This window comes from Coptis chinensis, chromosome 3, assembly GCF_015680905.1.
Source record: "Coptis chinensis isolate HL-2020 chromosome 3, ASM1568090v1, whole genome shotgun sequence".
Classification (NCBI taxonomy): Eukaryota; Viridiplantae; Streptophyta; class Magnoliopsida; order Ranunculales; family Ranunculaceae; genus Coptis; species Coptis chinensis.
In genome coordinates this window covers 117,717,940-117,744,345 of record NC_141458.1, presented here as the reverse complement: position 1 = coordinate 117,744,345, position 26,406 = coordinate 117,717,940, and the positions used below count along the sequence as shown (strand labels likewise).

Sequence of the window (26,406 nt, the reverse complement as noted above, 5' to 3'; positions counted from 1 at the left end):
TTTTTATATTTGGAGTGTAAAATTTCCACTCTATATGGTTTACCCCCCCACCCACATTGGAGATGCCCTTATACATTTATTATCAATGTTATCATATGACAATGTAAATTACCATATGAATTTATTTCTACTAACTATTTTTTTCGGACCTTTAACTTTGCAGCAACATTTCCTTCTCTTTGCCGTTCGTTCTCAGAGCAAGAAGTTGTAATTGCTCTTGGAAGCAATGTGGGAAATAGACTAAATTTTTTTGATGAAGCCACTGGAACTAATGTGATTGTCAGGAATCCAAATTATGAGACATGAATGTTTGTACGAGACAGAGCCTGCTTATGCACTAATGCTAGCCAAAAAGCTCGACTACACTGTATCGCGGGTTAACTAAACATACCTGATCCCAATTCCCGCCTAATTCGAAACAAGGATTCATTTTCTCTCTCTTCTCTTTCCCCACCCAATTGTCTTCGTTCTTCATTCTTTTGACTGGTAGTTAGAGCTTCTTTTTTCAATCCACACACACAAATATGAAAATTCCAAAGACCCTCCTAATAATTACTACAACTACAGCCGCATGCCCGCATGGAAATCATTCCCAGAAGATCAAAAACCAAGCCTGTCCAAACATCTCCATCAAAACAATCTCCAAAAAGATGCTAGTCTCGGTGAACAAGATATGTCAAGTGAAAGAGATGTTCTTCGCGAAAAGCTTTATGAAGTTGAGATATCGGTAAAAAAATGTGAAGACCAAAAACTAGAGTTATTAAGAAAAGTTGAAGTTTCTCAAGAAAGGATTTTAGAGTTGATGGACGGAAATAGAAGGGTTTTTCCCGGAGTTTTGATATGCTTAGTTCGATTAAAGATTGTGTGTCGAGGGTCATTAGGAAAGTTGATGAGGAAAAAATAGAGAATATTATTGTCAAAGAAGCTGAAGAGAATAGCGAAGAATTGAAGGATTTAGATGATGAATCGAAGAAACTATTAATTGAAATTATGTTTGTTTAACAAGATGGTTCCTGAAGGCGGAATCGAGATTAATGGAGAGTGTAGAGAAAAGAAGGAAGGAGAAAAGGGAGTTAGAGAATAGTGTAGTGAGTTTGACTGAGGAGAATAGAGACATTAATAGTTTGCTTAGGATTGCTTTAGTAGAAAAAGAAGCAGTGGAAAAAAGTCTTAGTAAGTTGAAGGGGAATGGTGAACAGAAGAAAGTAGCACTTTTGCAGTTTGCAGAAAGAGGATTGCAGAAGGTTGGATTTGGATTCATGATGGGTACTTCGCCGAGTGAAGTAATGGATAATGAAGGTTCTAGTATGTGTGGTAAATCAGAAAGTAGTGAATGTGAAGAGGAGTTTGTCAGCCTGGTATTTTTCTGTTTGTCTATAGCTTTGCTATTTAATTAAACTTCACAAAGAGGGGTACCGCATTAGTTATGATTTATATGTTTGTTTTTGTATGCAGGCTTCCAGTTTTGAGAACATAATGAAGAATTTACGGCTTGAAAGCACTCAACTGAAGCTGTTTTTGGAGGAATCTAGGTATTATATGTTTTTAACTAACTTGCACTTTCTTCTTTTCTGGTGAATGCATGCTAATGACTAAATGAAAAACCAGATTTGAATTGTGTATGCATAGTATAAAGTGCCCAGAAAATCCAAGTTCCCCAACCTACCCCTGGAGTCCTGGACGACTGCTGTTCTTGTTATATTTGTTATTCATGAAAATATGCAATCATGCTTCATAGAAGTGTCTCCATGGTGAATCCCGTTTCTTTACTGGTGAAACATCCTTGCCTTTCGTATGAGTTTCTTCAGGACAGAGGAACATATCCAGTAAGTTATTCCTGTGATACTGTGATATTCCAACTTTTCAGGGTTAAATCAGAAAAAAACTTGACCTATATGTTACTAGTATGTCCACCGACATTAGGCGTCAATGGGAAAAAAGAGATTTGGATTGAATTTTCGATTTGTAGGAATTTGTTTTGTTGTATTTGGGTGGAGCAAGAGGAAGCAGATGAGAAAAATAGAAGAAGAAAATTTGAATTTGGGTGAAGGAAGACTGGAAGATGATAAAAAATAGAAAAAAAAAATTGTGATAGACACTTTTTTGTGGACACCCAAATGTTTTTCACCCCCTAATCAGAAGAAGACCTCCTAACGTCATTCAAATGAGTAACATGTTCATATTGATTCTTTGTTTCTAATTATGTATCTTATGCCAGGTCAGATAATGAGCGGCTACAGAGTCTTGCCGAGAAACATGCTAAGAGAATCGCAGAGTGCACATCCTACATAAATGACTTGGAGGAGCGGGAGAGTAGACTAGCCCATAATGTAATGAACTGTTCTTCACTATAAAATGAGTTGATGAGTTTCTTTATGGTGCTTGTCAGTTGTTCCATCCATGAGTGACTCACTGCTTTCTCTATTACGTTTTGTTGTAAGATTGAACAGCTCATGATCGAAATAACAGAAGCTCAAGAAGAGGTTGAGAGATGGAGGGAAGCGTGTGAGCTTGAAGTGGAAGCTGGGAAAGGTGTCATTGAAGAATATGAGAAAGAGGTATATTTTCAGTATTTGCTGAGTGTTTACCTGAATTGATGATATTTTTTTTTGTTTGCTTGGTAAAGAGTTGTATATATTAGATGAAAAGCGTACAAAAATGGCGAGTGGACTGTGACATACTCACATCTCACCCAGATTCATACTAAAAGAAGTCTCCCAAACATGCTAGAACAAAGATTTAGAGTACCTATAGTAAAGTATGTCTGGGTGTTCCCATCTTTAATCCAAGAGGGTCTACCATAATGTAACCTGCCCATGTTGTCAGGGAGTCTAGACCCATATCTTGCAGCAGCATCTGCAGAGAAATTTGCCTCTCGCCACATGGAAATAATGGCGATCGAGTTTATGTAGTTTCATGAGTGCATTTTTCCATCTATAAGAGAGTGACCATGGGAGTTGTGAGGTTCCAAAAGCTTGCACGGTAGCTTCTGAATCAGATTCTATCCAAAACATGCATTACCAGAAAAAAAAAAAAAAAAAAAAAAAAAAGGCTTTCAATCTTCTTGTTTCCTTGTTTTTGATCCATTGAAATCAATTCATACTTTGTCTGCAAGCTGAAACACAATTTCTGACACCATTGCCCTTGCATTAGCTAGGCCATGATTCTCAGAGAGGAGTTGAACAAAGCAAGAGCTTCTGTGGGTACACTGAGCAACAAGTTGAAGTTGAAAGAAAAGCTAGCTGCTGCTGCTATAGCTGCTCAAGAAGCAGCTCGGAAATCTCTCCAGATTGGAGATAGAAGAGCAGCAGAATTGCATGAAAGGGTTGAGGAGTTAACTAGGCAGTTGGAGGTAGCTGATAATAGAGGAGAAAGGAATATCCGCCTTAAGGTAAGGCACATCTGCTGGCCTTGGCGAGCACTCACAGTAAACCCAGGTGGTCCAAGGAGTCGGAATGCGAGGAGAATGTTACCAGAAATGCAAGGGCTATAGCGCTACAGAATTTGATTTTTCCTATTGAATCGAATGCATAATTTTGCACGTGAAAGTCTCCTTCCGCACATGTAAAAAGCTTAATATTAAGACTGTTCAGGAAAAGCTTAATGTACATGTGAAAAGATACTTTGTTGCATTTTCAGTATCATGTTTTCCGGTATATAAAGAAACAGCACACTAATCTGTTTGGGCAATGATTCACCTAAACACACTAATGAAGTTGTAAAGAGTGTTGATTGTGGTAGAAGAGAGACTGAACTAGGTGGTTGCCTAGGTATTCAGAGTGTTTTCTAGAATCAAGTCCTCATGTGTATAGTTCTTTGTTGAAATGAATTGGGATATTTATAGATAAACAGTAAGTGAGGTTTCTGTTTAGATTGAAAATTGCTATATTAAGCTGAGTGAGCCGATTATGCTGGCCTATTTATTGACTAATAAAAATAGGCCAGCCAGCTTAGTGGGCAATAAAAGTAAGCCGCACTCGTGGGCAATGCAAATCGGCCGCGGACAATGCCAGTATGCAACATTTGGTACCCAACGATAGTTGTTTGTGGGGTTATGGTACATACATGACCCACTATTCGGTTAAACCGTTAATAATCATTCTCGGTAGTCAGTTCTCCTTCCTATAATAACATATTCGAAACAAACCATGTTGATGAAGAATCATATATAATGAGTGCTTCATTTTGCTCAAACGCCTTAAAACTATGTGGGAAAATGGGTTATGTACTAGAAGGCAAACATCTACACTCACGCATTGTCAAGTCAGGATACACTTATATACAATCCCTTGAAAACCAACTTCTGAATTTTTATGTCAAGTGTAAGGAATTCGAGGATGGGTATAAGTTATTTGATGAAATGCCCACAAGAAATGTTGTTTCTTGGAATATCATGATGTCTGGGTGTGGTCGTGATATGAGAAGGAATGGTAATGTGGGTGTTTTGTTTTTCAAGAGAATGTTGTTTGATATGGTGGAACCTAATTACATAACTTTTATTAGTTTGGTTAGTCGTTGTGTCGAGTTACACGATATTGAGACTGGAAAACAGCTGCATTGTTTTATAGTTAAGTTCATGTTGAGTTCAAATCATGTTGTTTGTAGTGCTCTTGTTGATCTCTATGGGAAATGTGGGTTAGTGGAAGATGCTCGTCGGTTGTTTAATAGGATACTGCCGAAAGATTTGATGTTATGGAATGTGATGATTTCCTGTTATACTTTGAATGGTTTGGGAGAAAATGCTATGGGTATCTTTGAATTGTTAAGGTCTGAAGGTTTAAATGGAGATGATTTTACGTTCAGTAGTTTGTTATGCTCTTGTGGAATTATGGGATCTGGTGATTTGGGCAAGCAGATTCATGGTCTCATAATTAGATTGTCGTTCGATGTGGATATGCTTGTGTCTAGTGCACTTGTGGATATGTATGTAAAGACTGATTTTGTAGTGGATGGTCGTAAAGCTTTTAATGCAATGACTACTAGGAATGTTGTGTCATGGACGACTATGATCGTGGGTTATGGACGACATGGCAATGGTAAGGAAGCTATGCAACTTCTTACAGAAATGCTCCAGGGGGATTTTGTTCCAGATGAGTTAACATTAGCTAGTATTCTGAGCTCCTGTGCAACCTTGGCTGCTATTGCTGAAATTACTCAGGTTCATGCTCATGTGACGAAAAAAGGGTTGGACGCTTTTTTGTCTATAGGAAATGCTCTTATAAATGCGTATTCCAAGTGTGGCAGTATTGCTAGTGCATTTCAATCATTTAGTTCGATAAAAGAACCCAACCTTATTACATGGAGTTCGATTATTAGCGCATATGCGTTTCACGGTCTTGCCAGAAAAGCTGTACAAATATTTGAGGAGATGTTATCGAAAGGTGTTTCACCAGATAGAATTGCATTCTTAGGTGTCCTCTCTGCTTGTAGTCACGGGGGCTTAGTGGATGAGGGGTTTCATTATTTTGGTTCAATGACAAATAATCATCAAATTGTGCCTGGTTTGGAGCATTATGCTTGTTTAATCGACCTTTTAGGAAGAGCTGGTAATTTAGACAGGGCATATGATATCCTTGAAAACATGCCTATAGAACCTGGGGCAAATGTCTTGGGAGCATTCATTGGGGCTTGTAAAGCCCATGGCAATATAAGACTAGCAGTACTGGCTGCAGAAAAGCTTTTCAAGTTGGAGCCAGAAGATCCTGTGAGTTATACCCTTGTATCTAACATCTACGCTTTTGTAGGCCGTTGGGTTGATGTGGCAAGGGTGCGTAAGTTGATGAGAAGCCGATGTGATCATAAGGTGCCAGGATGTAGCTGGATAGAGGTGGGTGGAAAGGTTCACACTTTTGTATCCAGTGATAAATCCCATCAACAAGCTACAGAAATGTATACGATGTTGGAATTGTTGGTTTGGCTGGATAAATGATGCTGAATGTCTGCATCTTACCTCAATTTAGCAGTCCAAGGTAAGATGTTCACACATTTGCACGTGCATCATCAATCATCTCTATGTCATCGCCTCAGCAACCAGAACAACAAATAGTAACAAGGGTCCAAAGGTGATCAAATGATCAGTACTTATTATAACTTAAAAAAACAGTCTTTTACCCAAACCCCTTACTTGCCAGTCATCATCATCAAAGTCTCAGAAGCAGCTAAAATCTAAACAAGAGAACCTCTATAAAATCAAATCTTGCAAACCCAACCCCTTCCTAAACCGAACCCAGGCAGCAATAAACCATAAATTAAAAAAAAAAATGGTATACACAATAGCAATAGCACTAGGGGTGAAACCATTTTTCCCAACAGTAATAACAGCACAACAAGATCTCTCTCCTTCCTTTTACAAAAAATCTTCTTCCTCTTCTTCTTCTACTCGTAAAGGCGACCTCATCTTTGTTGTTAATCCCAAAGGTGTTTTTTTTACCCCTTCCTCTCTATTAATCCATTATTATATTTATTTATCAAGTTTTTTAGCTAGATGATTTGGTTTGAATTGGAACAGGTGCTAATGGACGTACTGGGAAAGAATGGAAGAAGTTACTTCCCTTTGTTCGGTCTCGTCTTGGTAAAGATCTCAATGTAAGTGCCCTTCTTTTTTCTTTTTTCTTGTTTTTACCTTTCTATATCAATCAGATTTTATTTTATGGTTACTTTATTGCTATTTTTTCTATATGTTTGATATGCTATTTTGATAGTTCTTTACTTGTGATCAGATTTGTGAATCTCTAACTTCAGGTCCTTGTCACGCCATTGACATAACAAGAGAGGTACGAGTTTTCAGTTATTACTGATGAGTATATGTTGTATTCACTATTTTTGGAGTGTTACTATTATCTGTGTGATTGCCTTAATGCTGCTGTTTAGGCTATCCGTGAGGGTGCTGAGGCTGTTGTAGCTGTTGGAGGCGACGGTACTCTTCATGAGGTATGAGCTGCCTACTTATATTCAAAATTAGCATATCATTGTGATCTGGTATTCGAAGATTAGCCATTGGTGTTCATGTGTTATTGTCTTTGGGACATGGAGTGCCATTGTGATATTACTTTACATATCATCCAATTTTGTATTTTTGGAAGGAAATCTGTAATTATTTACATATACTCTTAATGTGGAAAGCTCCCAGACATTCCCTTCATTTCCTCTGCTATCAAACATAAAAGCTCCCTTCACAAATATTTTTGTAATCAGTGTTCACAAATGAACTAGAGCCTTGATACTGGCATGTGTATGTGCAAAACAAAGATTTTTAGTATGCTAGGCACACCCTATGTGGATCTAGAACATTCTTTAATTTTTTATGTGACGTTGTGATATTTCGGTAAAACTAAGATGGCTATTCGACTTTGGCTTATTGACAGGTGATAAATGGCTTCTTTTGGGCAGGAAAGCCAGTTTCTGCTCATGACAAGGAGGTTACTTGTACAACCTCACTTGGTGTAAGTTACAGAAGTCAAATCTCAATTGATTATATATTTATATCTAATCCTGTAATTTAATGAGTCTTTATTTGATTAGTGAATCCAATATACATATCTAATAGTCTACATATAAACATGTATAACAGTCTAATAAGCCAGTTGATTTCAAGGTCACCAAAAAAGTGGAAGGCACAAATAACCACTGGAATGAGACATTTCACATAACAATGTGTACCTAGTCATCACTCGGTGTCAGTCAATTGGAACCACAACCCTATAATGCCTAATTTGCTCTCAGATGCAATAAAATGTGGAATTGTGGTGGAAGTTTAGATCACTGAGTCCCCATATTGCCACTGGCCTTGAGCAATTGAAGCAAAGCGACTAACCCTTGAGCACTGCATTTGTCTTTAAGAAGCAATCCCTGGTACCCCAAGAGTTTGTCATCTTAGCTTGAGTCACTCCCATAGGGTTAAAGGAATTATGAAAATTGGGTTGGTCCTTCTATTGTACTCTTCTCCTATGATCCCCAAGTAACTTGCTTTAGTACGATATTAGCATGACACCAAATAGCTATGACGCTATATGATGACATGCTCCTTGTCATGGGAGGTGGTTGGGGCTGGAAGCTCCTTTTTTTTTCCTGCTGCGTCCTATCCTTTTGTTCTTAGCCCTTGATAAAAAGTGATTAGTCAATAAACTGTAATCGACTTGGCTAGTTAATCTAATGCCCGTGTTAAGCATCTATAGTGCTTATTTAGAAACTCCTTGGTATGGTTTTGCAAGGGGTTTGACTATACTGTTCCATCTTTACAGCTCATTCCGTTAGGGACTGGATCTGATTTTGCCAGAACGTTTGGCTGGTTAGTTGTTGCTACTCCCACGTACCTTTTTGTTGAACCATATTTTCAGTTTGTCTGTCTATATATCCACATGATTTGAATGATGACATTCTTCGTGACTTCATCTTTCAGGAAAGATGACCCCCGTGAAGCCGTTGAGCGCATAGCTAGAGGTAATAAATCTTCTGTACTTATGATTTCCTTACGATATAAATAAAACCATTTTCTAAAACTAGAGGCATTATTAGTATATCTGTACTAGCTCGTTGCGTTTATCATTTTAAATGTACAATTTGCAGGTTTAAAATCTAGGATTGATATTGGCGTCATTTCTGGCGAAAGTGGAGAGCCTCATTACTTTGTTAATGTTGCTGATATTCATTTGTAAGGCTATTTTAAGAAATTTCAGAAATGGGCTTGAGCAAAGAATATATGTTGATTAGTGGTTTACACGCTTATTACTATTACATGTTGTCGAAGTCTGTAGGAGTGCAAAGGCTGGTTATTATGCTTCGAGGCACAAAAAATTTGGAAATTTATGTTACGTTATAGGTGCTTTACAAGGGTTTTCCGGGCACACTAATAGGGACCTTCGGATCAAAGTAGGTGTCATTTATTTGTTCATTTTAAGCACAAAGTATGTCCTGTTAGTATGTAGTCTATGAAGATTAACGTGATATGGTGTCTGTACTCTGTAGGTTGACGAGGGAGAGTGGGAAGTATTTCCTCAAGTAACCGCCCTTTGCATGGGAAATGCCAAGTTTTTTGGTGGTGGAATGAAGATCACACCAAATGCTAACCCGTACAATGGAAACTTTGAGGTTTGCAATTTTGTCCTGGTGCCTTTCGCTAATTGGTGTACCAATTATATAAGTTGCCATAAAAAATGACAACTTTTGCTTCAATTTACTTTTTCAGGTTGTGATTCTTCAGAATTTCAAGTGGTATGACTTTGTATTTAAACTACATAAGTTATACAGCGGGACACACCTATCAGAGGAAAATGTGTGTTCAAGAAGGTATTTACTCTTTCTTTTGACATTCTGTCCTTGTATCAATCGGTTAAACCTTCTCCTACGAACTCAAGTTTTAAATGTCTATGGATCCTCATGTATCACAATGGTCACTCATGCATGTATTTTTGAAATGTTACATAGCGATTCTACTAAACAACTTAAACCTTGAGCAACTTGCAGTTTTATTTCTTTTGGGCAAAGAGCTTTAGACTTTAGTTATTAAACTTTGCTGATTAATGATATTACATGTTTTATACTTTGACTAATGGCTATCATATAATTCGAGACTCTCTAACCACCAGGCTTCTCTGTATACTGATTGCCATTGGATATCTTGCTGTTTCAGTGTGCAGTCCATTGAAGTGGAAGAAATTGAGGGAGGCAGTGGTGTATATGTTCAGTCAGATGGGGAACATCTGGGGTTTCTTCCTAGGAAGTTTCATATTTTACCTGCTGCGGTTGAGATGCTGTGTTAACAATATTCTAGGTAGTTGTATGAATTTTGGAACGTTTATGTCAACAAATAATTTGTTTGAGTGTAATTTATCTTTTCCAACTTGTTATTTTATCAGTTTTTGTGCCCTATGCAGCTCTTGTTTTTGGATATGGACAGGAAGTTGTTATACTTTTATCTTTTCCATTTGGTATAGAAAGACAAAAAACATAAGTTCAGTCATTAATCAAATCCTCTATTACCCCCTTTGAGTTCTTAATTTCTTTCCCTTAGACCTGCGTTTGACACCTAGCACAATCCTGTAAGAATTGCATTGTCACATGACAGTTTTACAGCGACATTTTTAACACCTAAATCAGATAACAATTTGGCCATTTGGCATTTGCGACATGGTTTACCGGATAAATAGTATACTTGGAACATGTGTACATTATTTAAGGAACTCAGAAGTGGCATAAACTCTCTCACTGACACTGGGTGTTGAGAGTTAATTATAAATTTCACCTGTGAATCTGCGATACAACTTATGGAGCTTGAATTTTGGCGCCACCTCTGTGCCATATCTGGGGGTAACTTCAATAGTTCTTCATGGAGCTTACTGAGATTTGTGATGGAACAGGTGATGCAAGTGCAAATACCCGTCAATAAAACCAGAGTTGTAGTTGAACCAAGTGTTTGCAGTCATGCTTCGAACACCACATAATCCTGAACTTATATACTAGAAGTCTCCAGTTTTCTTGGCTGATAAATCCTTCTTTGGTCCGGGCCGGAGTATTTGCTTCAAAAGTGCCATTTTTGGAACATTCCAATGCTCTGCGTGCCTGGTGAAGCTCATCAAAAGAGTAGGACATCCAAATCAAAATAACTAAAAACAATTTGAGAATAATAATCCTAATTACTTTTTCAAAAGTACATGATAATTCGAAAGTACATATTACCTGCATACTCTTCCAGATTTTGGATCAAAAAAATATTCTGTATATCCAGTAGCTGTAAACGAAAAAAAAAATCTTAGTAAGTAGCAACACTCTGTTGGTCCTTGTGACTTGCGAGCCCAAAAGTACAATACAAACATGATAGCAATCTCCACTTCTGGAACTTGATGCTTATTCATTATTTCAATACAAGTATCCTTTCCGAATCACCAGACTAACAAAGCAAAAGTTATATGATCGCCTATATTTAACGTATGTCAACAGGAGTAGGACTCCATTGCCAATTCTATGATCAAGATTTCAAGAGAATTTAATTATGGGGCTTTACCAGAAAGAATGGGTCTCCAGGGAAACAATAAAATGCAGCTAAAACTCCAATGGCCTATTCCCTTATCCTGCATCCAAATTATTTTTCAAGCAAGGATAAATGCAAAATGCTCCAAAGCGAACTCTATTTTCCAAACAGTGTCATTGTGACAATAAACTGAATTTACCTCGAATTCCTCCCATTTCGTCAGTTTCATCTTTGATTTTTCAATAAGGGATCCAAAGTTGGTACAGTTTCTTTTAAATCGACCAAGTCCTTTGAAGGATGCTGCTGGATCAGCAAATTCACAGTCTTCTTCGTAAGCATTAAGTGTTAAATTTCCTGAAATTGTAAGTGAAATGCCTAAAGTCAAATCCCAAGAACTAATTCTTAATATATCATAAGACTACGACCAGATTTATCATTGGTGCATTTTGATCATAGTGCATGCAGTTGTCCAAATTATCAGTTTTAATGCCACTGACAAATCCTAATCATGTACACTGTGAAACTAGTCAAGTGACGTTCTGGGCGGCCAGGGGGAGTATGTGGCCCAAAATCACCTTCCCTCTCCCTCCTTCACTCTCCTTACTTATAAGTGAATAAACTGTAAGACAAACGAGAAGTATCAAACCTGTGATAAAATAAGACCGTTCAAAATCCTCCTTAATATTTTCCATGACTTGGGCACGATCAACTACGCAAGAGCGCTCAAACTCACTATCCTGAGCTTCAACTTTTGAGGCAGGTGACCTGAAAAAAGAAGCCGCAATTCCAAGAAGTTCAGAGCTATACCATGCTAACTTAATCAACACATTCTTGTCTTCATTATTATTAGCTGATGAACGACTTGTTTGGTTCTTCCCACTACACTGCACTGTATAAGTTCTTCTTCTTCTCTGAGGTGTTGGTCCTGAGAAACGAGGGGAGATATTAATGGAGGGAGAAGAAACAAGGGTAATCATAGTGAGAGAGTAACACTTGGTCGTTTCAAAGTATGAATGGTGTAGAAATCAAGGCCCAAAATATCGAATTCGGTAAATATTTCAGTGTACCCAAAAATCGATATATATCAGATATATAAGAGATATCTCTTTTTTTGTTGACCAGTCAAAATTTTGTTTTGTATGTCAATATATCGAAAATATCGTCGATTATATCGGAAATATCGTCAATACATCGGTCAAAGTCAACAATATCAGTCAAAGTCTACAATTTATATCGGATATATTGGTTGATATATATTGTTATATCGGAAAAGAAAAGTTCAATATTCGGTAGATATATATCGGATATATCGATATCGGTGTACCAAAAAAATAATCCGTGAGCGGAGCGAACATTTTGGGAGAAGGGGGGGTTATGCGGACAAAAACCAACTTGGTTGGTTTCTGTCTGTCTGTCGTCATCTCTTCTCTTATATTTTTCTCTTCGTCTCTCTCACTCTCCCTTTTCCTCTCCCTCTCCAGACACTCTAAATCTCCACTCCTCCTTCTCCATTTTCCTCTCCCACTCCGCTCACCCCCACTGCTTAGTAGTATACTAGTATATATCGGATATATCGATGATATTTTGGGCTAGAAATAACGTTGGGACAAGTTGGACTCGGGTCAAACCCAAACCCAAACCCAAATACCCAATAGCTAGGGCTCTGACACTATTATGTTTATGTTTATAAATTGGGAATCGAATAAAGGCCTCGTTTCTCTCATCTCCACAAAATCGCAGCAAGAGGAACACTAAAAAGAGCCGTCGTCTTCTTTCAGGTAAGTTAAAATCAAAACTTTTCTCTCTTTCAATTTGATTATTTTAATATATAAAAATAGGGGTTTGATTTTAATATTTTGTGAGAAGAAAAAAAGAAAAATCATGACTGGAAAAGCCAAGCCGAAGAAGCACACGGCTAAAGAAATAGCCGCAAAGCTGGATTTAGCGACAACTAATCGAGGTGGGGGTAAAGCTGGAATGGCTGATCGAACTGGTATTGAAAAAGGAGGACATGCAAAATTTGAATGCCCTCACTGTAAGATAACAGCACCTGATGTTAAATCCATGCAAATTCATCATGATTCTAAGCACCCTAAGATTCCCTTTGATGATACCAAGATTAGTAACTTGCATGCTACTGTTGCTGCTGTTGATACCACTACTTCGACTTCTAAACCAAAGCCTGGTGTTCGTGGTAGTCTCAAGAAGTAATCGGTTTTATATCGAGTCATGTCTGTTGTTGAAGTGTGTGGTGGTTGGTAGAAGTGAGTTAGGAGAACCCTTACTTGCTTCTTTTTATCTTTATGTTCCTACTCTTTATTGAGACTGATTGCAAGTTAAGATATGTTTGGGGTTCAATAATGTTAATCGTACTACTACTACTACTGGTTTAAGTTAAATACGCTGCTACTAGGCGTTATAATTATGTTTCTTCTAGATAACATCCTACTTGGTTGCATATGATATCATCTTTGTTGTTACTGTTCTTTGTCTTTTCGATTTGTTTGGCTGATTTATTTGTTTCGTGTACTGTGTGTGGTTCCAGTTTGGTTGAGTTTTTGCGCGCAACTAGGTTAGATTAATTGTTGGATGTGGTTGTGTCACTCTAGTCTGTCCCCTGCATGGAGATAGTGATGTACTTATGCGCCGGTCTATTATGCGTATGGTTACACGAAAATTGTTTATGCATATGGTTACTGTGATGTTAGTTTAGTCTATTATGCGTATGTTGTATGGAGAAGATTGTTCTTTGCTTAAGGTCTTGATTATTCGGGTCAATAGGTGGGCGAGTAAGGATATTATGTTAGTCGAGAACTAAGTTGCATTGACACGGACGTGTGTTTGACACGGCAAGATATAAAAAATTGAGGTATATTAGATACAATAAGTGTCCATGTGTGTCCGACACGGACACGTGGATACATATCCGACATGGATTTTTTTTGAAATATGGCGTGTATGTAACATAGGTCAAGAACCTCTTTGTCATATGCCACATTGCCCGCTGGAAGTTGCTAGGTTTTAACTTCAAGAGGCCAATCAGGGAAACTGTTGTGTACCTTTTTCTGTGATTAATGCATAAATGAAAACTTGGGACTGGGTAGATCTTGTTCGTATGTTATCGTCAGTATATTATCGTCAGTCTGTTTTGACTGTGGACCCTTGATTTGTTTTGAACGAAATTCACTCATAAAGTTTACCTTATCCATAAACCCTTCTTTTACTCATGGTTCAGAGCTTTATGACTCATTGGGATTCCTATATATTCTTGGATCTCATTCGAGCTTTGTTTGTTCTAAGATATAACTTGTCAAATTTTAAACAGAAACAGCCCCATTGTGCCTTTTTTTTCCAATTGTTTTATAACTATTTTTTTGATTGGTCTTGTTTTATAACTATATTAACTACCGATAGCTCTTTTGAATATATTTCTTAGATCGTGTAAGATTTCTATTCGGTTCATGTATAACTTTATACAGCAGTCTCAAAAAGAAATGTCCTTTGGAATTGATGCTGTAGTATTAGGCTCCATAACTTTTTAATTTTTATTCATTTTTGTAGTCGAGAAAGGTTTGCAGCATTAGATTCCTGGATTCCACTTATGAATTCAAGCTTATCTAATGAGAGATTCAGATAGGCGAATTCAAGTTTTAGATAGATTTGGAAAGGAAACCGTTGGCAATAGAAAAATCAGGGTAAAAACTTAAAAGATAGATAGGTTGTGGCTCGAGCTAGAGTAGTCCTGTGTTGCCAACTCCTTAGGTTGTGTAAAGAGAGTACGCAGCGCATAACAATTGCTGGTCTTTCTGCACCCCGTGGTATGGGACCAGCTGGAAAGCTACTTGTTTAGCCGTCAGACGGTCAGACGATCAATGAAGAATTGTATCGATTAGGATGGTTATGGGATGGTTTTTAACCCTACCTTTGGATGAGTAAAGGTAGCGGCGATGACTTGCAAGGACATAATCATATACTGTCCAAGTCCATTAATTTTGTGCAATTCCTTGTATTTCAGGTTACGTTTTCTTTCTTGGAGATGATAGCAGTATGCAAGTTTGCCATCCTGTCACCTGAGAAACTATAAAACTTGCTCAAATCCTGAAATCCAATCCAATTTCTTGCTCATACACTCAATCAAAATAAATAACTGGATTAACTTTATGGAAGCGAGACACGATGGATCTCCTTCATCGAAGGACTCAATGGACCAAAACTTCACAAGGTGATATGAGGTTCGGCTACTCGTGTTTTTATAGACCCGTCGGTCCATTAGCTTACTTGTAGGCTTGGGCATGTTTTCGAAGAAATTTAGTTCCTAAGATTTAATAGCCCGAACCAAGTCCAAACCCGACTTGGCCTGGGTTGGGCCATGTTTTCTCATTTCACTGTTCTTCTTAGACAGGCCTGCTTTTGTTCCTTTAAAGTTTAAACTGCACTACTGGTCATTCTTTCTGACTGGATACTAGCAAACATGCACGCTCGATGAGCGTTGTTGTTGCATTTAGTAGTTATTTGCTTAGACTATTCTTTCAACTCCTTGAACTATTTGAACATATCTTAGTTATTGCATTTCGTGTCTTAGACTATTCTTTTTTTTTTTCAAAAATTTTTAGGTCGTTTAGACTATTTCTTTTTGTTTCAACTCCTTCAACTGTTTGAACATATCTTAGTTCAAAATTACAAACCTATTCTTTGGTATAAAATCTAAATTGAACTGTTGTTTAGTGCTAAATTGGTTCATAACTGATCTAGTCTTCATTCTCATTCCAATTTAATTGAAGAAGAAAAATAGCATAAAATTGAAACGACCAAGATGAACTCCTTCAAAATATTTTTCAAATGACATTGCATTATGAAAACCAATACAATCTTTGTTAAACTCGACCAAAGCAATTCCAGAATGACCCTTGTAGCAAAATTATATTAAAAACACCTCATATGTTTTGTATCCAATTAAATTACTATCAACAATAAGCTTCCTCATATGTTTTCGCATAACACCCTTCCTCAAGGACATGCAATTACACAAACCAATTGTACATGCAAAGATTTCTGGAACTGCTGGAAGTCATAGATTAAAAGATGCACTTGATATGCACATAACAATTTCTGGTGCCTTCCCACTGCTAATCAATGTAAAGAGAATCTTCTATGCAACTAAACCTTAATTCAGGTGTCTTCCCACTGCTAATCAATGTAAAAAGAATCTTCTTTGCAACTAAACCTTTACTGATTCCCTGCAAGCCAACAAACAATTATTACAACAAACACTTGGCAACTAAATGAGGAGAAAGAATAAAAATTTTAAGTAAGAAGACATGTCTGACATGTGGTTTAACTTCGACTTCATTTGCAACTATACTTTCTAAATGGTCCAACAACTATATGCCTGAGAGGACCCAGAATCCGGATCTGGTGCTAGACCAATGCACTATCCTTGGATTCTATGAAAGATCCATCAGTTGTCTCTGTATACAATTTCATCACAGGCTCCGCAATTCTTTTCCAATCAGTGTCAACAACTAAGGGACTGGATTCCCAAGAAGATGCCTTGCTCCACCTATGGAAACAAAAAGACGGAATATGTAAAAATCAAAAGGCATCAGACACACCAGGATAGGTTAAAATAATATAGGTCCAATTAATTAACGTACATACTCACATATTGTATGAAGTATTGGCTTGCGGATGTATTGATCTACAGTTGGTCTAAGAGAAGGATACATGTGTTGATGTAATTGGAGCTCTCCGTTGGTAAGGCTTAGGAATGGAATCTTTGAGGTAGGAGAAGTAGCTAATATAACAGTGGCAGGGAAGATTGAGAAACACGAGGATGTTTGTAAGGCTAACCAGTATTGTTTCATTCGGTTCAGTTTCAACACTTTTGGTTTTTTGGCACAACATTCTGTTGAACTCTTTGAGTGGTTGCAAAAAACTATGGACAGTAATGTAATAAGAGATGGTTCTAACGAATTTGTATTTAAAAAGATATGATTTGTCATTCAGAAATAACTTACAGCACAACTGACTGTACGTTTGTTCTAATAGTTTGTAAAGTTCGTTATAATTTTCAATAAAATTTCCACTTCATTTTCTAAAAAGAGCCAAGTGACATTAATTTCCGTCATCTCCCAACTTATAAAAAGCGACTGATTTCTACTTACTTGCTTGACAGTTGACACAACCATTTTGGTATTTACAACAATATCCCTTTGCATCGCATCTGTGGCACGTGGTTCCCACACAGAAATAAAAAATAGACTCAAATGGCTAGAAATGGCTAGCCATATGGCACGAAATTATGCAATGTTAGAACCGATACACAGCTCAAATGGCTAAATATTAGAGACGTCGAGGATTAGGCCTTGACCCGGACTAGTCTTTAGTTGAGGCCCACCCACAAAAAACTTGTCTTGCTATTTGTTTTTTGTTGGACAACTTTGGAGCGAGAGGTGGTTGTATAGTAAGTAGAGTATCAGTATGTGGTGGTGGTCACGCTTCTTAAGATCACCAAAAAAGAATAAACTAGAACCCAAAAACGAAGAAGAAGCATTTCTTCTAGCTAACGGTGCTCTTCTGTTACAAAAGTTGGTCGCTCTCTGTGATGCCAAATCTACCCCACTTCGTATTTTCTCTGCAAAAGACCTCAACCTGGCTACCAATAACTACCATGGACACCACCATGTTCTACGCCACACTTACAACTACACCCTTTACAAAGGAATCCTTGATCATCGATTAGTCCTAATTAAGAAATTTCAAGACCATGACTACCTATTCACCGAACAAGGTATAAATGAAATCGCGGTCGGGTCACTGCTTAACAAACATGCCAAGGTTCTCACCATTTTTGGCTGCTGCTTGGAGACCAAGGCTCCCATCTTGATTTTCGAATATCCCCCAATGGAGCACTCTCTGATCACATATACTCATCACCAAAGCACCTTCCACCGCTACCATTGGAAACTCGATTGAGGATTGCCATGGATATCGCCGATGCAGGCACCTATCTCCACTTGGCCAACTCCAAAACCATCATCCATAGACACATATCATCGGATAACATTTTCTTGGACCAACATTTTGGCGCAAAATTGTCTGATTTTGGTCTCTCTGTATCGATTCCTTATGGAGAAAGGCATGTAGATGCACAAGTCATGGGTACTTTTGAATTTACTGCGCCTGAATGCATAGCTAGAGGGAGGTATACAGAGAAGAGTGATGTTTTCGGCTTTGGAGCTGTATTTTTTGAAATTATAACTGGAAATGGAGCTCACAACATACTCGAGCTGACTGTTAGTGGAGTCATGGATCACCCTGTTCCATCAACACAGATGCTCACTGAATTATATTTGGAAACCAACATCTTTCAATTAGAAAACAAAGAACAGCTGAGAGCGTGTTCAGAGCTTGCTCTAAGATGTGTGAAGCAGGATCCAGAGGAAAGACCAACAATGAAAAAAGTTGCTCAAGAGCTGAGACAGATCACACTACTGCAACAGAGGGAAGACTGCAAAGACTTCTGAGAACATTTTTTATCATGTACAATGGTTAAATTATATTGATTAGTATGCAGACTTATGTATGAAAATCAGTAAAGCTACGCTACTTCCATCGTGTTTATACTGTAGTTTACGCTTTTACTGGTTTTGAAGTTGACTTTTCAAATAGGCTGAACAAGAAAAATGAAAGATTGAGATGCTACGGAATTTCTTTATTAGCAAAACTTACACCTTGATGGATCTTCTTTCTAGCCATTGTAAGAAGGAAATTTCAAAAAGATTATTCCCTATCCCTTCAAAGATACTAGGAGTTAGTATAGCCGTGTAGGTATCATTGTGAAACTGAGATGGGGTCAATGAAAAACTAGAGCTGCTTATTTATTATCTAAAAGAATATATGAAGTTAATCATTAAGACGTATATACACAGAGATGATGTCCTGGTACAATTTGACGGGGCAGGAAATTTCTGAAACTTACCGCTTGATATTTAATCCCAACGTGAACAAGGGCAATCGCGGCTCGATGGCTTGCGATGTGCATTTGTGCAGTACAGACCATGAAACCCTATTTAAGCAATACAATTGGGAAAAGAAAGACAATAATGTGTGCTGACATGGTGAGGAAAGAATTGAAAATTGCAAATTATTCGAATGGATATAAAAAGAAACAAAAAAGAATATATATTATAAAAATTAAATGGACCAAAAAGGTTTGCAGACGTTTTGATAACAGTCATTGTACTGATATGATGGTAATGGTTTAGTCTTTTTAATTAACCAAGCAAGTAAAATCTCTTTTATCTTACATGGTTTTCAAAAGTTGCGTCTGAGTAGCTGACCTGAACCATCTTGCAGCTTCAATGACCTTGAGTACCAATGTTAACCAAAATGGACTAGCTACAAATAAACTGTATGTAAGAATTGCATCATGCTGCTCGACTGGTTCTAATACTCTATTATTCTACAAGGAATGAAACATCCTAGCCTATGAATAACTTATATAACACATTAAGCTACATTAAATGAGGTCAACATCTCAATCAACTTACTGGATCCAGTGTTCGATGTTGCTTTTCCGTTATTGATCTTATACCATTTGGATCAGAAACCAATTGTTCTTCTGCATCTTCATTAGGAGGGAAGCCGCGGGTCCTCCCTAGCATCCATTGGTCTATCACTCCACAATCAATAGCATAATTAATTGTGCGCTCTAAGTACATTTTGTCAGTGATGAGATGTGGCTGGACTGCTAACATCCTCATGAGAGCTGAAATCAGGTTTAAAAAAAGTACAATAAGGAAACGAGAAGCTACAACTGACAAATTCAGGACAAATGTCACAACCTTCACATAAACATACAAGAACGAGGTGACATAATCTCAATGAAAATGTATTTCCCGTATATCTTACACATGACATGTACAGGAATAGTGGAATACACTAGCGCCTTATTAAGAGATATTATGTCAGAGCTCCACTCTCACAGGGCATAGCAAATCATATAAGACAGTTGATATACCATAAATCCTACTATTCATCAATAAAATGACGATAAGGTAAAAACAAAAGATACATGATGCTTCATAGATTTTCAAGATGTATATTTTTGAGATTCCATAATCTCATGAAACCCATGTATGATGTATCCAAAAAGTGTTCGGTAGCATCTTTGGAGTTTCGTACAAGGGAGAATTGCCGTATTAAAATATTAACTTGCCGTGACTGTGCAATTATAACTACAAGAAATATGCAAGAATTTCATCTTTAGTCCTCATGGTATTATACCAATATAACCTGTAGGGGTGTGTATAATTGATACGGAAATATTTTCCAATATAGTCTAACACGTCGCAAAATGTTCTCCTTGCCGTAAATGTGCCCCAACAACAACAACAACAACAACAACAACAAAAGGGACGTCACTTAATTGTTTCCAGTTATGCTAGCTTTATCACCAGATGCATATATATTTAATATAAGCAATTCAAAAGTTATTAAGGATCACGATCTACATTAAGATTGTTAGGCAAACTCTTATTTCAAATATGTTAAGCGAACTTCAGTAGAATATCCATGTTAAATTACTAAGCTGAATACAGCAGTTCTCATATACCAAGTTCTGGAACGTAATAGAAGATTTTTATAACATAATATTCTCATATCACGATAACTTTGAAAATTTGGTGGCCAGATGCTTAGATGCCAAGAGAGTTAGAACAAGTTAGAATTGGCAGATTTGAGGTATCATACCTGCCACGATACCATCTCCTGACGCTGACATATCACAGGTGAAGGGAGTAATGGGAGCATCCTCCATTCCACGAACTGAACCATTGTGCTTCTCCGTATAGTAGTGTATCTTAGATGTCCCATTAGTCACAAATAGAACCTTGAGGTTTTCATGCCAAAGCGGCATTATCACTTCGTGTTGGTAATGAATAAATTTAGACTTGTCATTGTCTTTTGTAACAAACTTATCTGAGGGCTCAATACCACACAGAAACTCGAGTTCTTGTTTTGTAAGCTCAATAATGTCGGCAAGGTTCCACGCTTCTCGTATGCACGTCTTGGTTTCATCTGCGGACTGCCACAGTGGCATTGGAAGGTTCAAATCGAAAAAAATGACTCCACCTAACTTCTTTGAGATCTTAATTGCTTGCAGTGTAGTTGATCTCATGTCTCTCTCCAGAAGTGATGACGAATTAAAGTAGAACATCTTTGCCTGCACTGACCAAAGTTCCAGTCAATACCTGAATATAGGGGTGAATATACAGTCATCAACTCACCCGCAATTAAGTAGGGCCTTTTGTATTTTATTTAGTCACAGAATTATTCACCAGGAGAGGAGGAAATGACAAGAAAAGGAAAAAATATAAAAAAACTGAAATGTTATACCTCCTTCAGCACATCGATGTTGATTTCAGATTTTAAAAACGAATCCTCAGCACATGGTTTTACACAAGTCATTCTGAGTCCACCACTTCTAACAATCCTCATATGCGATACTGCTGTAAGCTTGTTACTATCCACGGTTGTTGACCGGGTCTGGACATTGTTTACATTTAAGTAATAGAGCATGGTTTGACCATAATCATCATCACCAAGTTTACCCATGAAAGCAACCCTTCCACCCAAGCTTGCAAGAGCAATTGAAACACTACCAGAAGAGCTCCCGGGTGCCCTCACAAACTTCTCTGGGGACCACAATGCATCCTTCATCCTTTCATGGATCTCATAGTCTATGAGTCTGTGAGCTGGCCTTCCAGAGGGCACAAAAGCATGTTGTGCAGATCCAAAGCAACAAACTAGAGGGGGCCAGCTATATGTGAAACTAATATCCTCCTCTTCACCCTGTGTGAAATCCAGGTCTTGGTCCCTTTCATCCTCATTGGTTTCCATGACAGCGGGCCACTCAACATTCCTGTATTCGGAATCACTTCCTCTGTCCGTGCTATCATCAACCGCCTTCTCAGTTTTTTTCCTCCTGGCCACCTTCTTCTTGCTGTCTACCGAGGTAGTAGGCGATGGAGCAACTGTAAAATGTGCAACACATTGAGGACATAGATATATAATAACAAGAGTAGCAAGTAAAGCAAAATGCGAAAGGAAATACAGTATAGTTAGTACCTTTCTTACGAGAGGTGCGGGTCTTCTTACTAGTTGCAAGTGGAGTGGTGTTATCTTCCAGCGTTGTGTCGATTGTTAGTTTCTTCCTACTTTTTCTAGGCCCCTTTTTAGAAGACGGGACACCATCATTGGAGGCGAGTGATTGAATGGTATATTTCTTAGCCCTGGGTCTAAGCTCCAGCATATAATAGTGCAATTTGAAATTTTGAAAGCACAGAAAAGTGGATGTGGGATAAGTAATCCAACTCAGTTGCCAGCTGAAACGAGGGAACAACTCAGAACACAATAAGAGAAAAAAAATTGAGTAGGCCTATTTAAAAGGTATGGGTTTATCTTGCTATCTCTGGAGTCTAATAATAGTAATAAGTATAACAAAAGGAGGAATACCTGGAAGATGAGGATAACAATGGAAGGGATGACGCCGCCATTCTATTCTCCACTTCACTTCACTGGAGAAAAAAATATATAAAATGTCACGGGTTTGGTATTTTGGTAAATGGTAAACATTGGGAAAATAAAATAAAAATAGAAAACTCAACTACACAACTCAGTGAATTGGAAAAGAAGATAAATTGGTTGAAGAAAACCAAGGTGAGTCTCTTTTTCTCTCATCAAGCTTATCCTTTTACTAATTTGTTGTGTTTCTGTTTCAGGCCCTTTCTTACTATGATCATATTCAAGCAAATCATTCCCATCAAACATGCTTTTAAAGGACTACTACTTACCTCTTCTAAAGGTTATACCTCAAATCTTCTTACGCTATTTACTAATAATTGACCACACAAACATGCTTTTAAAAAAAGATTCAGTCTTTACAGTATTATGAAATTCGCTACTGTAACTTTGCAGCAACATTTCCTTCTCTTTTCCGTTCGTTCTCAGATGCTTCGGTGGAAGTTTATTCCCCAGAGCAAGAGGTTGTAATTGCTCTTGGAAGCAATGTAGGAAATAGACTAAAGAATTTTGATGAAGCGCTGCAACTAATGAGATTGTCAGGAATCAAGATTATGAGACATGGGTGTTTATACGAGACAGAGCCTGCTTATGTTACTGATCAGCCTCTCTTTCTCAACTCAGCAGTCAGAGGCACTACAAAACTTGGGCCACATGAATTGTTGAGAGTGCTCAAGAATATCGAGAAGAATATGGGTAGAACAGATGGAATAAGGTATGGTCCAAGACCAATTGATTTAGACATATTGTTTTATGGGAAGTTTAATATCCACTCTGATACTCTTATTGTCCCACACGAAAGAATTTGGGAGAGACCATTTGTACTAGCCCCGCTAATAGATCTATTGGGATTGGCTGTAGATGGTGATACTGTTGCTACCTGGCATTTGTTTTCAAGACAATCGGGAGGAATTTTTAGATCATGGGAAAAACTTGGTGGTGAATCCCTCATTGGTAAGGACGGATTACGACGAGTTTTGCCCATTGGAGATCACTTATGGGACTGGTCACAGAAGACCTACGTCATGGGTGTCCTCAACCTGACCCCGGATAGTTTCAGTGATGGAGGGAAGTTTCAGTCTGTAGAATCTGCAGTTTCTCAAGTCCGGTCGATGATCTCTGAAGGGGTGGACATTATTGACATTGGTGCACAATCTACTCGCCCGTTTGCTCCTAGAATTTCTGCAGAAGAAGAAATGGATAGGCTAATACCTTCTGTAGAAGCTATTGCTAAGATACCTGAGGTAGAGGGCAAGCTCTTGTCTGTAGATACTTTTTACTCTAAAGTTGCATCTGAGGCAGTAAGTAAAGGGGTTCATTTGGTGAATGATGTTTCTGGCGGGCATTTGGACTTTGAAATGTTTAATGTCGTTGCTCATTTGAAGGTTCCGTATGTTGTCATGCATATGAGGGGGGATCCATCCACGATGCAAACTAGTGAAAATTTAAACTATGTAGATGTGTGTAAGCAGGTTGCTTCCGAGTTATATACACGGGTTAGTGAAGCAGAATTATCTGGAATACCAGCTTGGAGGATGATTATTGACCCTGGCATAGGCTTCTCCAAGAAAAATGAAGACAATTTGGAAATTCTCATGGGGTTACCGACTATCCGTGAAGAACTCTCTTTCAAGAGCCTGGCTGCTTCTCATGCCCCCATCTTGATTGGACCTTCCAGAAAGAAGTTCCTAGGATATATTTGCAATCGCCCCAATGCAAGTGAGAGAGACCCAGCAACTATTGCTGCTGTCACTTCTGGGATATTAGGTGGTGCAAACATCATAAGAGTACACAATGTCAGGGATAATTTGGATGCTGCAAGGCTCTGTGATGCACTATTGAAGTGTAAAAAGGTCCAGATATGACTTGGTAAATCATGTGTTGGGTTCGATCCTAGGTTGGATCAGGTGTTCTTCGACAACAGTTTGTAAGGCTTCTTCCCCTGATTATGTTACTTTCGCCACACCACTTGGACATCCTTTCGAAAGTCTGACCAGTACAGAGAATACTAGTGCCAAATCTGATGGATCCAAAGAGTTATCATATTTGGTGTTACAGTAATTGGACGAACTGTAACTTATTGTCAAATATGATGGATAAATAATGTTTTCGAATTCGATTTATAGTTTTTTGTTGTTGGGAAATATTAGATTGTTCTCTTCTTTAATTTCCCTTTGCGTATTTGAAAAGATTAATAAATAAATTATGGAGTTGCAATATTTCCTTCCTTGGAGGACGTCTTACATGTTATTACTGATGTCTTACATGCTATCATTGAGTGCATTGTTCTTTTGTTCATGGCAGTACTTCTCCCCCCCTCTCGTCAATCTAACGGCGTATGTGTACTTTCCAGCAAACATCACCTGTCTTCTACTTGTTTGGAAAACCCTCACCCTTATTTCAAAACCCCTGCTTTCGCATAATTATTGTACAAGCTAGACAAGTCGGACTGGTGCAATCGCCATCTCTTTGTTTCACAATAAAGGCGAACGTTTCAGACTTTAGCCTTATTTAAGTTTTCAATTTGGCTGAAACGTAATCGTTTCTCAACGAAAGAATGCAAGTTTTGTCTGCAGTATGACGCAAACTTAAATTCAAATTTAGATGATCATCACAACAAGTTTTTTCCCCAATCACTAGTATCGTAAGGGCTGATCCCAACGTAATCAATAAGCCCAATATGTACTCAACAACGAAAGAATGCTCAAGCAAGAAGACTATTTGTCGAAGTATGACGCACACACTGAGATAAATATCAAATCACATTAGAGGATCATCATCAACAAGTTTTTCTATCCAATCACTATCTAATTGTATATGACTATAAAACCTTTGTTACCGAAAGAAAAATAACAATCAGATGTTGAAAAACACAGTTTTATTCTCTTCTTCAATTCTCAATTTAATTACATCCAATTGAGAACAACACCAAGCAACACCATTAACAAAAATCAGTGTGGACATAGGCGCATTTGCCGAACCACAATAAAATTCTCGTTTTCTTTTTTATTTATGCATTGTCTTTATTATTTTAAGTTTATTGTTGAGTTGTTTTTGATACTATCGTTAATTCTATTGTGTTTGACCCAAGGAATTGTGTCAAACCTTAGCAATCCTAAAACGTGTACCTTGTGTTACATTTGCACTCTCAAATCACGTTTTTTTGGTGTGTGCGGTTTCCAATGACTAAGAATGCGGTATATGACTTTTCAAATCGTTTTGTTGCTTTTTGTCAAGAAAAATAACCAATCAGAAGCCAGAGTAATGTTGAAAACACACAGTTTGGTAGGCTAACTGGCAAGCCACTTTAGCCCCCTATAAAGTTTTTAATATTTATCTTTTTAACTATTAAAAAATGCAAGCCTTCTGTCTAACAATTTATTTATTACATGTTCCCACATTGAGAACCATCTCTCTAAAATCCAACTGTTTCTTGGTAAAAATTAAAATTTAATTTAATTAAATGGATATGCCTTTTGAATTGGGGAATTTTGGGTTGTGCCCTCGCACTACGTTTTGGTTGCTTAGGTCAGAACATATACATCAAGGGTTTACACTTTTGGAAGTGGATAAAGCTTATATATTCATACCTTCAATATCTGCCATGCATAAGTGAATAAAACTTTCTACTACCAAGTCATATTGCATGACCGCAATATGACTAACCTCTAACTAATTCTTATAAAAAATATTGTGTGACCGCCAATTAACTCCTTACAACCGAAGACACCCTTATGAGTAAGACAACAAATTTGGAAGTTTAAAAATGCATGTATCAGCATGCACCAGTTAATAAAGTTTTCTACGGCCAAGTCCGATGATGTATGACTATGAATTAAATCCTTACAACAACAAAA

The 26,406-nt window shown here is 37.7% G+C and overlaps 7 protein-coding genes across 12 annotated transcripts; 5 read left to right on the top strand and 2 right to left on the bottom strand.

The window, feature by feature from the left end:
• The first annotated feature begins 353 nt into the window (after window positions 1–353).
• Window positions 354–3,669, top strand: LOC147513531 (ATP-binding protein). The gene is given in 7 exon segments (XM_086599546.1): window positions 354–818; window positions 821–999; window positions 1,002–1,358; window positions 1,456–1,532; window positions 2,219–2,330; window positions 2,442–2,558; window positions 3,158–3,669. Coding segments are annotated over 7 exon segments (1,425 nt in total). The 5' UTR covers window positions 354–571; the 3' UTR covers window positions 3,494–3,669.
• A 322-nt stretch (window positions 3,670–3,991) lies between these two features.
• On the top strand, window positions 3,992–6,261 carry LOC147513530 (Pentatricopeptide repeat (PPR-like) superfamily protein). The gene has a single exon (XM_086596613.1). The coding sequence runs from the start codon at window positions 4,172–4,174 to the stop codon at window positions 5,927–5,929; it is 1,758 nt and encodes a 585-aa protein (XP_086452739.1). The 5' UTR covers window positions 3,992–4,171; the 3' UTR covers window positions 5,930–6,261.
• Window positions 6,077–9,995, top strand: LCBK2 (Diacylglycerol kinase family protein). Its single transcript, XM_086596614.1, has 12 exons — window positions 6,077–6,417; window positions 6,509–6,585; window positions 6,720–6,773; window positions 6,871–6,930; window positions 7,365–7,442; window positions 8,241–8,287; window positions 8,399–8,439; window positions 8,566–8,650; window positions 8,754–8,868; window positions 8,965–9,087; window positions 9,185–9,285; window positions 9,629–9,995. The coding sequence occupies exons 1-12, from the start codon at window positions 6,261–6,263 to the stop codon at window positions 9,756–9,758; spliced, it is 1,068 nt and encodes a 355-aa protein (XP_086452740.1). The 5' UTR covers window positions 6,077–6,260; the 3' UTR covers window positions 9,759–9,995.
• A 134-nt stretch (window positions 9,996–10,129) lies between these two features.
• On the bottom strand, window positions 10,130–12,024 carry LOC147513528 (Nuclear transport factor 2 (NTF2) family protein). 2 transcript variants are annotated; one of them, XM_086596615.1, is made up of 5 exons: window positions 11,613–12,024; window positions 11,166–11,320; window positions 11,000–11,066; window positions 10,675–10,726; window positions 10,130–10,557 (listed from the first exon to the last, which is right to left on the bottom strand). In XM_086596615.1, exons 1-5 carry the CDS (start codon window positions 11,941–11,943, stop codon window positions 10,455–10,457), a joined length of 708 nt encoding a protein of 235 aa, XP_086452741.1. In that variant the 5' UTR covers window positions 11,944–12,024; the 3' UTR covers window positions 10,130–10,454. The 2 variants fall into 2 exon arrangements, with proteins under 2 accessions (XP_086452741.1, XP_086452742.1); XM_086596616.1 differs by lacking the exon at window positions 11,000–11,066 and having other exon boundaries at window positions 11,613–12,012.
• A 583-nt stretch (window positions 12,025–12,607) lies between these two features.
• On the top strand, window positions 12,608–13,407 carry LOC147513527 (protein METHYLENE BLUE SENSITIVITY 1-like). Of its 2 annotated transcripts, none has more exons than XM_086596611.1 (2): window positions 12,608–12,744; window positions 12,833–13,407. In XM_086596611.1, exon 2 carries the CDS (start codon window positions 12,848–12,850, stop codon window positions 13,175–13,177), a length of 330 nt encoding a protein of 109 aa, XP_086452737.1. In that variant the 5' UTR covers window positions 12,608–12,744; window positions 12,833–12,847; the 3' UTR covers window positions 13,178–13,407. The 2 variants fall into 2 exon arrangements, with proteins under 2 accessions (XP_086452737.1, XP_086452738.1); XM_086596612.1 differs by having other exon boundaries at window positions 12,628–12,744; window positions 12,830–13,407.
• Window positions 13,408–15,795: 2,388 nt separating this feature from the next.
• Window positions 15,796–23,035, bottom strand: FLN2 (fructokinase-like protein). 3 transcript variants are annotated; one of them, XM_086596605.1, is made up of 8 exons: window positions 22,913–23,035; window positions 22,484–22,545; window positions 22,097–22,353; window positions 21,365–22,002; window positions 20,720–21,191; window positions 19,519–19,736; window positions 16,294–16,526; window positions 15,796–16,203 (listed from the first exon to the last, which is right to left on the bottom strand). In XM_086596605.1, exons 2-7 carry the CDS (start codon window positions 22,522–22,524, stop codon window positions 16,482–16,484), a joined length of 1,671 nt encoding a protein of 556 aa, XP_086452731.1. In that variant the 5' UTR covers window positions 22,525–22,545; window positions 22,913–23,035; the 3' UTR covers window positions 15,796–16,203; window positions 16,294–16,481. The 3 variants fall into 3 exon arrangements, with proteins under 3 accessions (XP_086452731.1, XP_086452733.1, XP_086452734.1); XM_086596607.1 differs by lacking the exon at window positions 22,913–23,035 and adding an exon at window positions 22,636–22,712; XM_086596608.1 differs by lacking the exons at window positions 15,796–16,203; window positions 16,294–16,526; window positions 22,913–23,035 and adding an exon at window positions 19,134–19,366 and having other exon boundaries at window positions 22,484–22,539.
• On the top strand, window positions 22,354–24,768 carry LOC147513525 (folate synthesis bifunctional protein, mitochondrial-like). 2 transcript variants are annotated; one of them, XM_086596610.1, is made up of 3 exons: window positions 22,354–22,417; window positions 22,750–22,832; window positions 22,946–24,768. In XM_086596610.1, the coding sequence occupies exons 2-3, from the start codon at window positions 22,763–22,765 to the stop codon at window positions 24,412–24,414; spliced, it is 1,539 nt and encodes a 512-aa protein (XP_086452736.1). In that variant the 5' UTR covers window positions 22,354–22,417; window positions 22,750–22,762; the 3' UTR covers window positions 24,415–24,768. The 2 variants fall into 2 exon arrangements, with proteins under 2 accessions (XP_086452736.1, XP_086452735.1); XM_086596609.1 differs by lacking the exon at window positions 22,354–22,417 and adding an exon at window positions 22,548–22,687.
• Window positions 24,769–26,406: the final 1,638 nt, after the last annotated feature.

Bases quoted from the DNA above. Each gene is read 5' to 3' on its own strand.
- LOC147513525 (XM_086596610.1), top strand. From the start codon at position 22,763: ATGATCATATTCAAGCAAATCATTCCCATCAAACATGCTTTTAAAGGA. The intron at 22,833-22,945 runs GTTATACCTCAA...GTAACTTTGCAG, and splicing joins ACTACTTACCTCTTCTAAAG to CAACATTTCCTTCTCTTTTC.
- LOC147513528 (XM_086596615.1), bottom strand. From the start codon at position 11,943: ATGATTACCCTTGTTTCTTCTCCCTCCATTAATATCTCCCCTCGTTTC. The intron at 11,067-11,165 runs GTAAATTCAGTT...ATTTGGATGCAG, and splicing joins CGAAATGGGAGGAATTCGAG to GATAAGGGAATAGGCCATTG. The intron at 10,558-10,674 runs GTAATATGTACT...GAGCTTCACCAG, and splicing joins AAATCTGGAAGAGTATGCAG to GCACGCAGAGCATTGGAATG.
- LCBK2 (XM_086596614.1), top strand. From the start codon at position 6,261: ATGGTATACACAATAGCAATAGCACTAGGGGTGAAACCATTTTTCCCA. The intron at 8,651-8,753 runs GTAAGGCTATTT...CGAAGTCTGTAG, and splicing joins AATGTTGCTGATATTCATTT to GAGTGCAAAGGCTGGTTATT. The intron at 8,869-8,964 runs GTAGGTGTCATT...TGTACTCTGTAG, and splicing joins ATAGGGACCTTCGGATCAAA to GTTGACGAGGGAGAGTGGGA.
- FLN2 (XM_086596605.1), bottom strand. From the start codon at position 22,524: ATGGCGGCGTCATCCCTTCCATTGTTATCCTCATCTTCCAG. The intron at 22,354-22,483 runs GTATTCCTCCTT...CCCTCGTTTCAG, and splicing joins TTGTTATCCTCATCTTCCAG to CTGGCAACTGAGTTGGATTA. The intron at 21,192-21,364 runs GTATAACATTTC...TGGTCAGTGCAG, and splicing joins ACATCGATGTGCTGAAGGAG to GCAAAGATGTTCTACTTTAA.
- LOC147513527 (XM_086596611.1), top strand. From the start codon at position 12,848: ATGACTGGAAAAGCCAAGCCGAAGAAGCACACGGCTAAAGAAATAGCC.
- LOC147513530 (XM_086596613.1), top strand. From the start codon at position 4,172: ATGAGTGCTTCATTTTGCTCAAACGCCTTAAAACTATGTGGGAAAATG.